A 12,955-nucleotide genomic window follows, 5' to 3' on the forward strand; every position below is an offset into this window, starting at 1 on the left:
TTTTTTTTGAGACGGAGTCTGGCTCTGTCGCCCAGGCTGGAGTGCAGTGGCCGGATCTCAGCTCACTGCAAGCTCCGCCTCCCAGGTTCACGCCATTCTCCTGCCTCAGCCTCCCGAGTAGCTGGGACTACAGGCGCCCGCCACGTCGCCCGGCTAGTTTTTTGTATTTTTTTTAGTAGAGACGGGGTTTCACCGTGTTAGCCAGGATGGTCTCGATCTCCTGACCTCGTGATCCACCCGTCTCGGCCTCCCAAAGTGCTGGGATTACAGGCTTGAGCCACCGCGCCCGGCCCAGGAGGGATTTTCTAGTGATGCCCACTCTTTCTGTAAACAATGCCCCAGGAGGACACGGCTTGTCAGAGTATAGCTCCCAGATTTAGGTTACTTGACCCCAGGGTTCCTTTCCTTCCAGGGCACAAAAGTGAGGCACTATATAAGCTTAACAAGAGGCAGTCTAGGGCATGTTTAAGCATTTCTGCTTGTATATGCATAAAATATCTTTGGCAGACTCTACGCCAAGTAACCCCCACACATTGGTCTGGGAAACTTGGTGGTTGGAGAGCAGAATAGTGGGAGACATTGCACTGTGTATGTGTTTGTGCCTTTGGCTGTTGAGCCATGTGAATATGTTGCCTATTCTTTTTTTTCTCACTCTGTTGCCCAGGCTGGAGTGCAGTGGTGCTATCTTGGCTCACTGCAACCTCCGTCTCCAAGTTCAAGCGATTCTCCTGCCTCAGCCTTCTGAGTAGCTGGGGTTACAGGCACCCGCCACCATGCGTGGCTGATTTTTTTGTGTTTTTAGTAGAGACAGGGTTTCACCATGTTGGCCAGGCTGGTCTTGAACTCCTGACCTCAATGATCCACCTGCCGTGGCCTCCCAAAGTGCTGGGATTACAGGCGTGAGCCGCCGTGCCCAGCCTCTTATGACCTATTCTTTTAATGAAAGAGGCAGGTTGGGGCTGTGGGGCCACCTGCACCAACTTTGGACACATTTGTTTGGGCTCTAGGTGCGGCGGCAGCACATGGAGCGTTGTACCAGCTTCCTAGTGGATGAGCTGGGTGTGGTGGATCGATCCCAGGCCGGGGACCGCATCTTCTTTGTGTCTGCTAAGGAGGTGCTCAACGCCAGGATTCAGAAAGCCCAGGGCATGCCCGAAGGAGGTAATGATGAGAACAGATGTCCTTCTTTTTCCTGATGTTTGAGACATTTTGTCTCGTGCTGAGTCTGTCAGTAGAAAATCCTTCTGAGAAGGGGCTGCTGAGAAGAGCAGAGTGAGAGGCTCTTGTTCTTCAGCCAGTGGCTTGGTTTCTGGGGATTTCATCCTTTTCCTCTGCCGCCAAGTTGTTTCTGGGCTAATGCAGTACAATTCTCCTAGGGGGCGCTCTCGCAGAAGGCTTTCAAGTGAGGATGTTTGAGTTTCAGAATTTTGAGAGGAGGTTTGAGGTGAGTCCTTTGATTCTGGTATATGGTGATTCTGTGCCTCCCCAGTTCCCACTGGCCGTGTCCCTGGCAGTGAAAGCCAGAGTCTGGCCCTTGGCCGTAGGCCCCTGGTGGCCCCCACCTCCCTCCGTGCCTTTGTGTGTTCCAGGAGTGCATCTCCCAGTCTGCAGTGAAGACCAAGTTTGAGCAGCACACGGTCCGGGCCAAGCAGATTGCAGAGGCGGTTCGACTCATCATGGACTCATTGCATGTGGCAGCTCGGGAGCAGCAGTAAGAGTCCAAGACTGCAGATAGGTGGAGAGGGCTGCCGAGATGAGGTTGTTCCTCCCCTGCCTTGGGCAGTTAGGACACGCCTTGATGGCAGGGCTGAGTCTCTGGGCTCCCATCCAGGGCCCTTTCCCTGGCCACCAGACCATGTTAGAGTCACATAGACAGCCTGGTGAGGAGGGCGGCTGGGTGCTTCATCACCCCACCTGGTCTGTGCAACATGATTCCCTGTGTTGGAGGCCTTGGCCCATGCCCTGCTGAGCTCCACAGCCATTCTCAGAGCCTGAACACATTTTTAAAAACAACATTCCAGCCAGGAGCAGTGGCTCACACCTGTGATCTCAACACTTTGAGAGACCAAGGCAGGAGGACTGCTTGAGGCCAGGAGTTTCGAGTCCAGCCCAGATAATATAGTAAGACCCCATCTCTACAAAAATTTTAAAAATCAGCTGGGTGTGGTGGCCGCACACCTGTAGTTCCAGCTACTTTGGGAGGCTGAGGCAGGAGGATCACTTGAGCCCAGGAGTTCAAGGTTCCAGTGAGCTGTGTGAATAGCCATTGCACTCCAGTCTGGGCAACAGAGTGAGACCCTGTCACTAAAGAATAATATGAAAACACCTTGCTTCTATCACACAGAATTGACTTTCTCGATTGTTTATTTTATTTATTTATTTATTTTTGAGACGGAGTCTCGCTCTGTCGCCCAGGCTGGAGTGCAGGGGCGCAATCTCGGCTCACTGCAAGCTCCGCCTCCCGGATGCACGCCATTCTCCTGCCTCAACCTCCCGAGTAGCTGGGACTACAGGTGCCCACCACCGCGCCCAGCTAATTTTTTGTATTTTTTTAGTAGAGACGGGGTTTCACCGTGTTAGCCAGGATGGTCTGTTGACCTTGTGATCCACCCACCTCGGCCTCCCAAAGTGCTGGGATTACAGGTGTGAGCCACTGCGCCAGGCCTCAATTGTTTATATTAAGTTAAAATTTTAAAAAGTTAAGTTCCCTGTTGATTCTTTTGCACTTGTCCCAGTGTCACTCTGCCCAGAGGCACCATAATCGTGAATTTACATTGTTCTATCACCCATTCAAACAGTACTTTCACATAAATGCTGAAAAATATGTCAGGTTTTTACATATTCTTAAGTCTTTACATATTCTTACGTTTTTACATATTCTTACATATCTATACGTCTGAAGGTTTTTACATGCTTCAGACGTACAGATGTGGCATCGCACTGTCACTGTACCTGGCTTTACTTTCTACTCAACATCGTTTTTCCTTTTATCCTTGTTAGTGTGTGTAGTTTGAGTTTATGAATAGGAACTGCTGTAGTATATTCTGTTGTGAATATGTCTCATTTTCCTATGGAGGGAATTTTAGATTTCTTTTTTGCTATTGGAAACCTTACTGCAGTGGACATGTGTTCACGTGTCCCCTTGTGCACCTTTGTAAGAGTCTTCCTGGGGTGAATTCCTAGGGGTGTGGCGATTCTGTTTTAGGGTACACGCGTTTCCAGTTTTAGTCAGTTTTACTTGATTGCTCTCCAGAACAGCCGTACCCATTCATTGCATGACCAGTACTGTCCCTAGGCCTTCCATTTCCTAAGCTCTCACCAGAACTTCAGGCCTGGTCATTTTTGCCAGGCCTTGGTAGAAAATTGTGCCTTTAAAAATTTCATTTCCGGCTGGGCATGGTGGCTCACGCCTGTAATCCCAACACTGGGAGGCCAAGGCGGACGGATCACCTGAGGTCAGGAGTTCAAGACCAGCCTGACCAACATGGAGAAACCCTGTCTCTGCTAAAATTACAAAATTAGCTGGGTGTGGTGATACATGCCTGTAATCCCAGCTACTCGGGAGGCTGAAGCAGGAGAATTGCTTGAACCCGGGAGGTGGAGGTTGCAGTGAGCGGAGATCGCGCCGTTGTACTCCAGCCTGGGCAACAAGAGTGAAACTCCCATCTCAAAAAAAAAAAAAAAAAAAAAAAAAAAAAACATTTCCATGATTACTAGTGAGGTTGAGCTTTTTTCCCTATATTAATTGGCAGAATTTGTTTAAACCCCCTTACAACGCCCTCCCTGCTCTGTCCCCACCGCCTGTCCCACGTAGAAGACTGAGGAGTGCATGGTTGGCTGCAGGACTCCCTTCTTACCTGGGAAGGGGCAAGCTTATGCCCCTGGGTGCGTGTGTGCAGCCCTGCCAGGCAAGAGAGCGGGCGGGGCGGCCTGGGCTTTCTGGCATCCCCTCTTGCTCCTCTGCTTAGCCAGACAGGAACATGGATTTCTCACCAGTACTCTGCTTTCAGGGTTTACTGCGAGGAAATGCGTGAAGAGCGGCAAGACCGACTGAAATTTATTGACAAACAGCTAGAGCTCTTGGCTCAAGACTATAAGCTGCGAATTAAGCAGATTACGGAGGAAGTGGAGAGGCAGGTGAGAAATGAGGAGGACGCATTTTGGGGAGATTTGGACTCCCGAGTAGAGTCCAGAAGAAAGCAGACCTCCTCTTAGGGACTTCTCAGCCTTCCAGAAGGAAGTTGTGGTCCTGCTTCAAGAATACAGAGCTGCCCTTTGGGTTCCATTGTTGGGTTGTGTGATGCTGGGCATGTTCCCCTTCCTCTGGACCTCCACAGATCACGTGAGTGTTTGATCAGCCAGTTTCCCAGACCCTCTCACCTCAGAGGCTTTAACTCCATAGAGCAGCTGAGGAGGCTGCTGGTTTGAGAGGAAAGATATGCCGTCTGCTGGGATCTCTCCTGGTGCTGCAGGACTGAACTTTGGTGTTCCTTGATACTTGACAGTGTGCTTCCTTTTGCCGTAGGTGTCAACTGCGATGGCCGAGGAGATCAGGCGCCTCTCTGTGCTGGTGGATGATTACCAGATGGACTTCCACCCTTCTCCAGTAGTCCTCAAGGTTTATAAGAATGTGAGTCATGGAGCAACAGGTCCTCTTGGCAGGAGGCCCCCAAAAGTGATTCAGCCCCTGCTGGTCTGGGTCAGGGCCCCCCAGCAGTGAAAGTGGAAGCCACAGAGACGAGGCCCAGGCTTCCGTCAGCCTTTTGGGGTCACCTGGTGGATGTGGCCTGAAGGGAATTTTGATGGACCTGCTGCTTCTCTTAACCTCCCTCTTCTGGTGGCAGGAACTGCACCGCCACATAGAGGAAGGACTGGGCCGAAACATGTCAGACCGCTGCTCCACGGCCATCACCAACTCCCTGCAGACCATGCAACAGGACATGATAGGTCAGTGCCCATAGGGAACTGGGGAGCTGTGGCCTGGGCTGCCCGAAGATCAGATACAGAGGCCAAGCTAAAGAAATCAGGACTTTCCTTATCTGTCACTTTTCATGATGATTCAACTCAATACCTTCAGGTTCTGGGTAGATGTTGTGAACTCATTCTTGTTTGGTTTTTGAGACAGTCTCATTCTGTAACCCAGGCTGGAGTGCAGTGGCATGATCTTGACTCATTGCAGCCTCCGCCACCTAGGTTCAAGCGATTCTTCTGCTTCAGCCTCCCAAGTAGCTGGGACTACAGGCATGACCACCACGCCTGGCTAATTGTTTTGTATTTTTAGTAGAAATGGGGTTTTGCCATGTTGGCCAGGCTGGTCTCAAATTCCTGACCTCAAGTGATCTATCTACCTTGGACTCCCAAAGTGCTGGGATTACAGGCATGAGCCACCGGGCCTGGCCTTGTGAACTCATTCTGTACACAGGGTTGGGGAGCCCATCTTGTGCTACTACATGGGTCTATCCTAGGCTGAGAATTGGGCCTGCTCCTATAAGTCCATGTGAGGCAGAAGTGTTAGCAGTATAGCATCTGGGTCCACACTTGCCTGGGGGAGCTGGCCTCAAGTGAGGCATGCTCAGTCTCATGGGCCAACTTGGCCGGGGTGTGGTTCCCAGGCAGAGCTATTCAGCATGCCTGGCAGTAGCTGGTGGAGCCGTCTCCAAGGCTTGGTGCTGCTGTGGCGCAGGGCTGAGCTGATGAGCTTTTCCTCCATTTCTCCCCCGATAGATGGCTTGAAACCCCTCCTTCCCGTGTCTGTGCGGAGTCAGATAGACATGCTGGTCCCGCGCCAGTGCTTCTCCCTCAACTACGACCTGAACTGTGACAAGCTGTGTGCTGACTTTCAGGAAGACATTGAGTTCCATTTCTCTCTCGGATGGACCATGCTGGTGAACAGGTTCCTGGGCCCCAAGAACAGCCGTCGGGCCTTGATGGGCTACAATGACCAGGCAAGCAAAGCTCCTTACCTCGGGCATCGTTGGGGGTCAGTCTGTACCCCGCCTCCAGACACAGGAACCATTCTGAAATGGGGTAAAGGTCAGCAGCTGTGGTGGTGTGCCCCACCACACAGTACACCACAGTCAGAATTTCTGCTGCTGATTGAGCTGATCTGTTCTAAGCAGTGATATTTGTGAAATGACAGATGCTAGTATTTTTCTCTAATACATATTAAAGTAACTATTAAAAATAGATGACTTTAAAAATAACCACCTACATACAACTATTTTAAAGTTCAGATTTTAAAAACATTCATCTCTAAACCACTTGAGTTGTCACACGTACTGCCCTCTGTACACATCCCACGCTCGGGGAAGCTGCCAGGCGGGCCAGGATGACTCCTGCTCACATTGTGCACATCCTGTGGTGTTCACCTGAGGGTCTCCTCTGCTACATCCGAAGCTAGTTGTCCTCTTTTTGCCTTTTGGAAATTGAAGAGCCACTCTATGTCCCTGTTCCCCAGACTAGGGCGACACTGAGGGTTCACGTGAATGAAAGACTCACCACGTCCCTGTCACCCCTCTCATCTTTCTCTCCTCAGGTTCAGCGTCCTATCCCTCTGACGCCAGCCAACCCCAGCATGCCCCCGCTGCCACAGGGCTCGCTCACCCAGGAGGAGTTCATGGTTTCCATGGTTACCGGCCTGGCCTCCCTGACATCCAGGACCTCCATGGGCATTCTTGTTGTTGGAGGAGTGGTCAGTGACCAGTTCAGCTTGGGAAGGTGGGGGTGGAGGGCAGGTGGGTGGGGCCTGAGGGCTAGGTTCCTGTGGTGGCCCCTGCGTTGGGCCACACTCTACAGTCCACTGTATACTTTCTCCTCTCAGTGACTCTTCACTGTGATGGCATGGGGAGCGCTTACTCCCTCACCAAGTTTCCCTCACTTCCCGCTGGAGATGGTCCCAGCCTTTCTGGCCTCAGTGGGATCAAAGGAGACATAGAAAGAGGAACTTAAGAGTAGAAACATGAGGGCTCGTTGGCTGAGGCCCTTCGGACGGCCCTGGTAGTGACGGACCCTAAAGGAGGGTGGGCCACGGAGAGGCTGTCCTCCAGGCTGACTGTGTGCTCTGCAGGTGTGGAAGGCAGTGGGCTGGCGGCTCATTGCCCTCTCCTTTGGGCTCTATGGCCTCCTCTACGTCTATGAGCGTCTGACCTGGACCACCAAGGCCAAGGAGAGGGCCTTCAAGCGCCAGTTTGTGGAGCATGCCAGTGAGAAGCTGCAGCTTGTCATCAGCTATACTGGCTCCAACTGCAGCCACCAAGTCCAGCAGTGAGTGGCCCCATCGGACCCCAGCAGGAGACTGCCTTTAGGCAGGGTCAGCCCCATCTCCCTTCCCCATCTCTCTTCCAACCTGGCCTGGAAGCCACTGGGTCCTGAGCATCATAGATCCTGGGCCTTCAGGTGTGCAGGGCCAGCTTTGAGGCCAGTGATGGGGAGAGGGGTCTCCCAGGGACACTTTGTGTCTTGGGCTGGGACTGGGTAGGCCTCTGGGCCCCTTGGTGAGGAAGAAATGGGAAGGCAAGAGATAGTCCTAGTAGGAGTTCTAGAAGTTGCCTTGAAGAGCTTGGGCTGTGGATGTAGCTTTGAAGTTTTGAACCTAGCCTGATCTTCATGCACATCTTAAGTCAGGTGGGAATCTATTGGTTAATCTGGGGTGGTCTGGACGAATATCCTGGCTTCCTTTTTTTGGTTGTGTGTGGCAGACCCTTTGCTCTAGACATTTTGCATCTAATTTATGTATTTCTCTGATTCTTTGAGGTAGATGTTGTCTTATAGGCATCTCCTTTTTCAAATTGAAGAAACTGAGATTTGAAAAACAGTCACATGTTCCCTGCTACTCGGCTGATGAGCAGCAGAGTCAGGATCTCTGCGTGCTGTTGCTTCTCAGGCCGTGGTGATGCCAAGTGTGTTTGGTTGTTATGATTATTCACAGTCTCAGCAGGATGTAGGAGATTCTGCCAAACCAGGGCTGGCTCAGGGCAGAGCTGCTGGCAGGGATATCGACGGGGCCAGCTGCTTCCCACTCTGGGTGGGTTAAGCCACCAGTGGCATCTTGCTCCACACACCCCAACTGATCCCTTCTCTGTCCTCCCCAGGGAACTGTCTGGGACCTTTGCTCATCTGTGCCAGCAAGTTGATGTCACCCGAGAGAACCTGGAGCAGGAAATTGCTGCCATGAATAAGAAAATTGAGGTTCTTGACTCACTTCAGAGCAAAGCAAAGTTGCTCAGGTGAGGCTGGCCTGGGTGGCCAAAGGAGGGTTCCAGGGTGCAGCACAGGCACACTGGGGCTCAGCTGCTGGGCTTGTGTCTTGGGTGTGGCTTGTGTCTTGGGTGGGGATTTAATTTATTCGTGTTAGATGTGTACCACGGGCCAGGCACAGTGGCCAACACCTGTAATCCCAGCACTTTGGGAGGCCGAGGCAGGTAGATCACCGAAGGTCAGGAGTTTGAGACCAGCCTGGCCAACATGGTGAAACCCTGTGTCTACTAAAAATGCAGAAATTAGCTGGGCGTGGTGGCGTGCGCCTGTAATCCCAGCCATTTGGGAGGCTGAGGCAGGAGAATGGCTTGAACCCGGGAGGCAGAGGTTGCAGTGAGCAGAGATCGCGCTATTGCACTCTAGCCTGGGCGACAAGAGCAAAACTCTGTCTCAAAAAAAAAAAAAAAAATGATGTGTACCACGTACCTCATGGGTGCCAGATGGTGCTGGTGCTGGAGGTTCAACAAGACACAGCGTCACTGCCTTCAAGGCACTTGCAGCTGAAGGCATGGTGGCATCACAGTACTGCGAGACTGCAGTTCACAGCGCCCTGTGCCGAACCGCAGGGCCTGCAGTGCTTTACATGTGTTGTTTCACTCAGTCTTCCCTATCCCTCCATTTTCTACGTAGAAAAATTGGGGAACTTGTCTGGCATCTCAGAAAATGGCCAGGCTAGGAGGGGAGCCCAGGTGTACTTGGCTCCAGCAGCCCTTGCACTCTGATTCTCCTTACACCTGCCGCTCTTTGGACCCATGAAGAGGGCATAGCCCCCCGTTTGTCCACAGAGAAGCTGGTTACTTGGCTGGGGACTCGCAGAACTGGGATTGGAACTCAGATCTCCAGGGAGTCTCTGTGGAGCTTTCATTAACAGTTTGCTGGAAAGAGCATCAGTCTGATGAATCTGGAGTCCTGGGTTCTCTCCAGCCACTCATGTTTGGCTCAAGCTCTTAACTCTGCTATGTCTCATTATTTTCATCTGTAAAATGGGAGTAAGATTTCATGACACAGCTGCACGACTGAATGTAAAAGTGCCCTGCAAAAATCCTTGGCCTGCCCGGCTCATGATAGCATCAGCACACGGGGACCCTGCAGAAGTCCTCGGCCTGCCCAGCCCGTGATAACATCAGCACATGGGGACCCTCCACTTCCTGCCCTCACCCCTGACGTCAGAGCCTGCAGGGTGGCAGAGCCAGAGGGGAGATGCATCAGAGGGTGTCAGCTCCAACCGTCACCAGATCAGTGGGCTTTCCCTGCCCTCGACTGTGCGGATGTGCCCCCCCCGCCCCGCCCCCACCTGGGGACAGCTGCTTCCTAGGGACACACTGCTTGCCCTCTGGGGACTCAAAAAGGGGGAATGTGGTGGGGGGGAATTGCTGCTTGTCAGCCACAGTGACATGGTTGAACCTGGAAAGGGTCTCCTGTCAGCACCTCAACCCCTTCCTTGGCAGGCAGGGAAACTGAGTTCCTGACAGCTCAGGGACTTGCACATGGTCCTGGTGAAGCAAACACAGGTCTTGAGAATCAGAAAAGCCTGACTTGCAGCTCCCTGGCTTATTAACCATGTGGCCTTGGGAAGTTATTTAACCCCTCTGGGCCTCCTTGTCCCCATCTGTGAAACAGGAATAAATACGATTGTTGGAGGATTACGTAAGGGTGTGTGTCAAGTGTCCTTAGGACAGTGCCTGGTGGGTAGTCCTAATACTGCCTGTCATCAGCTGTCATGGTTACTAAAGAAACATTTCTTTGCAGGAATAAAGCCGGTTGGTTGGACAGTGAGCTCAACATGTTCACACACCAGTACCTGCAGCCCAGCAGATAGTGGGCACCTGAGGCGGAGCCTGCGTGGAGAGGGGCGGTGCTGCCAGCCCTGAGTGCTGTGTGGGCTCCCCCAGGGGCACATGTGGCTCCTGCCCCTGGCCACCGCCAAGAGAATGAAGCACCCAGTCTCGTACCATTTTGAGCCCTCCAGCACTAGTTATTTTCCCCCTCCTTTGCCTGCTGTTGCAGGAAGATCTGGCTCATACCCCTAAAGGACACTTTCAACGACAGCTATGGACAGCTTGGTACCAAGGAGTTAAGTTGAAGCTTTTTCCAGCTCTCTTGGGTTCATCTGAGTGCTTGATAAGGCCTTGGGATCTCAGCATTGCACAATGCCTCATGGAAGCCTTTGAGGGTATCACGCAGACACCCCCACCTTTCTCCAGCCTGTGCGCACCTGCCCTCCTTGCAGCCCAGCACACCTACAGGTGTAAGGGATGATTGGAGTTTCTTCCCAGAGAGTCTGTCCCAGAAGGACTGTGGCTTGTGTGTGTTCGTCTCACCTGTTGGCTCAGTGCTTTATCCCATTTACAGAGCCTCTCAGACACGTCTTGGTGTTGAGGCTCAGTTACCACTGGGCTTAGGCTGAGGCGGGCCCTGTGCTGCAGCCGAGGCAGCTGGAGGAGTGGGAGTAGCTAAGAGGAGAGGGCTGTTGGATATATGAGGAGATGGCAGAGCAAGTGGCGGTCACTGGGACAATGAGGGACTTGCCTCTCTTCTCATTATTGTGCCCCCTGCTTTAGTGTCAGTCCTGGACTTGTGCAGGCCTGTTTTGTGTAGATGTGTTTTGGAAGATGGCTTGGTCTAGGTGGTTGAAGGATGTAGTAGAAGGAAGGATGGTGGAAGGTGGGGACCTTGGTAGCTGGCTAAGGAGCGTGGGCTCCACACAAGACAGCTGGAGAATGGGCCGTCCATTTGACCTCGTTCTCAAGGGGCTCATGGGTCTGAGAGCCCCCACCCACTAGGCTTGATTGCATCCCTGTTGTGTCCTTTAAGAGACATGTTTCTTAACCCCCCAACGTTGCCCCAAGTGCCCTGGACTAAATTTCCTGCGCCAGTGACTGCAGTTGGCCAAGGGACAATGTGGAAAATCCAGTGCCCATCCTTCCACCCTCCCTGATCCCCAGAAACTTCGACTGACCCCTTTATCCTTATGCTGATGTTGAGTTTTGGGATTGTTGCTGGTTGAAGTGGGGGCAGATGCCTGTCACCAAGGTGTTGACTGTGCGAGAAAAACAGTTTGGGTGACAAATCCTGTGTGGCACTAGTTGGATCGCTTCCTAGAAATAAGCAACACCTCTCCCGAAAAGCAGCCCACAGGGCAGGGGCCCAGCAGCCCAGCCATCACTCATCTTTGAGGAAATTAGTTGGTGGCCTCTGTGCACTGGTTGGTGGCCACATCACGGGTGATGTCCTGTTCACATACCTGCTTGTACTTAAAACCCTCAGTCTGTCCTGTTGTGTGGGGCAAAGTGATGGACTCTGCCAGGTGGACGTGCTGTGGGTGGGTGTTCCCGGTGTGTGCTGGGCCTGAATGGATAGGGGCCACTTCACAGCATGTCAGGGAAAATCAGTGTCACACAATTCCAATGGATTTTATGCTCTTTTTGGGAAAAAAAAAAAAAAATTCTTTAGCATAAACATGAATTTTTTTTCAATGTAGCCCCTGGGCAATGAATGAAATTTTGAGCTTCTTCAATAAGTAAAATTAAATTAAGACCACTGAGGGAGAGACCCTTTCTGAAAGAAGTCTGGCCAAAAGCACTTGTAATGCTGCTGACATTGTTCTGTTTTTACGTTCATTTGCTGGAGCGCAAGACGTGCTGACACAGTGAGTTTTCTCTGATGTATTTAAGGTGATATATTTGCCTGAGTTACTCCTGTATCATTCTCATAATATTGGAAACTAAAATAAAACCTAGTTGGAAATCCTTTGTGAGATCTCCATCTTTTCGGGTTCTTGTACAAACTCCTCTTTGACATGGCCAGCTGTGTTCTGATTTGACCACAACTATAGTTCCCACTATAATGTGGTTCCTTATTCTCGGAAGGAATTTGATACTCTCAAAAGAACAAATGGTGTAACTGATCTTTAAGGATCAGGAAATCGAGACTGATTTCTTTATAGATTTCTCTGTAACTCCAGACCATTTTTTCACTTAAAAAGTAAATGACTCACTGTTCCATCCTGCTTTGCCTTCTGAGAATTTGGTTGCAACCATTCTTTTTTTTTTTGAGATGGAGTCACGCTCTGCCGCCCAGGCTGGAGTGCTGGAGTGCGGTGGCATGATCTCAGCTCACTGCAATCTCCACCTCCTGGGTTCAGGCAATTCTTTGCCTCAGCCTCCCGAGTGGCTGGGATTACAGGCACCCGGCTTGACCACCCAGCTAATTTTGGTATTTTAGTAGAGACGAGGTTTCACCATCTTGGCCATGCTGGTCTGGAACTCCTGACCTTGTGATCCACCCGCCTCGGCCTCCCAAAGTGCTGGGATTACAGGCATGAGCCATCGCGCCCGGCGTTTTTCTTTTGTTTAAGGGTCCTCAGGAGTAGATATGGGGGTGGCTAGTCAGTTTCCCCACCCCTACAGCTGTCCTCTCAGCTCTGGTGCCGCCCAGTGGCTGCCCTGCTCTCCCACAGAGGCCACAGCTCAGCTGATAGCAACCTCATCCTTCCAGATTCCCAGGCCACACACTTGGGGCATCACCCATGAGTCCGTGGTCACATGTGCTGCACCTAATCTGTCACCTGCTGTCTTCCAAGTCTATCAACCCTGCCCAGTTCCTCACCTCCATCACAACCATCAGCCCGGACCCAGCTTCCTGCTCCTGCCTTGTCCCTGCCTATCCTTGCCATCCTGTGGCTGTTTCAAGGCAGCAG

The 12,955-nt window shown here is 51.8% G+C and overlaps 1 protein-coding gene across 6 annotated transcripts in view; it reads left to right on the plus strand.

The window, feature by feature from the left end:
• MFN2 (mitofusin 2) overlaps window positions 1–12,008 on the plus strand; it is a 31,464-nt gene extending 19,456 nt beyond the window's left edge. For 5 of the 6 annotated variants that reach the window (XM_025376787.1, XM_025376797.1, XM_025376829.1 and 2 more), the window contains 11 exons: window positions 1,008–1,161; window positions 1,377–1,444; window positions 1,590–1,711; window positions 4,011–4,137; window positions 4,526–4,630; window positions 4,845–4,947; window positions 5,725–5,945; window positions 6,536–6,691; window positions 7,067–7,263; window positions 8,091–8,225; window positions 10,006–12,008. In XM_025376787.1, the coding sequence (XP_025232572.1) occupies window positions 1,008–1,161; window positions 1,377–1,444; window positions 1,590–1,711; window positions 4,011–4,137; window positions 4,526–4,630; window positions 4,845–4,947; window positions 5,725–5,945; window positions 6,536–6,691; window positions 7,067–7,263; window positions 8,091–8,225; window positions 10,006–10,075 (1,458 nt within the window). In that variant the 3' untranslated portion in view covers window positions 10,076–12,008. The remainder of the gene's footprint in view (window positions 1–1,007; window positions 1,162–1,376; window positions 1,445–1,589; window positions 1,712–4,010; window positions 4,138–4,525; window positions 4,631–4,844; window positions 4,948–5,724; window positions 5,946–6,535; window positions 6,692–7,066; window positions 7,264–8,090; window positions 8,226–10,005) is intronic. The other variant, XM_025376819.1, reaches the window with a different exon arrangement.
• The last annotated feature ends 947 nt before the right edge of the window (window positions 12,009–12,955 follow it).

The sequence above is a fragment of the Theropithecus gelada genome, chromosome 1 (genome assembly GCF_003255815.1).
Source record: "Theropithecus gelada isolate Dixy chromosome 1, Tgel_1.0, whole genome shotgun sequence".
NCBI classification, from domain to species: Eukaryota; Metazoa; Chordata; class Mammalia; order Primates; family Cercopithecidae; genus Theropithecus; species Theropithecus gelada.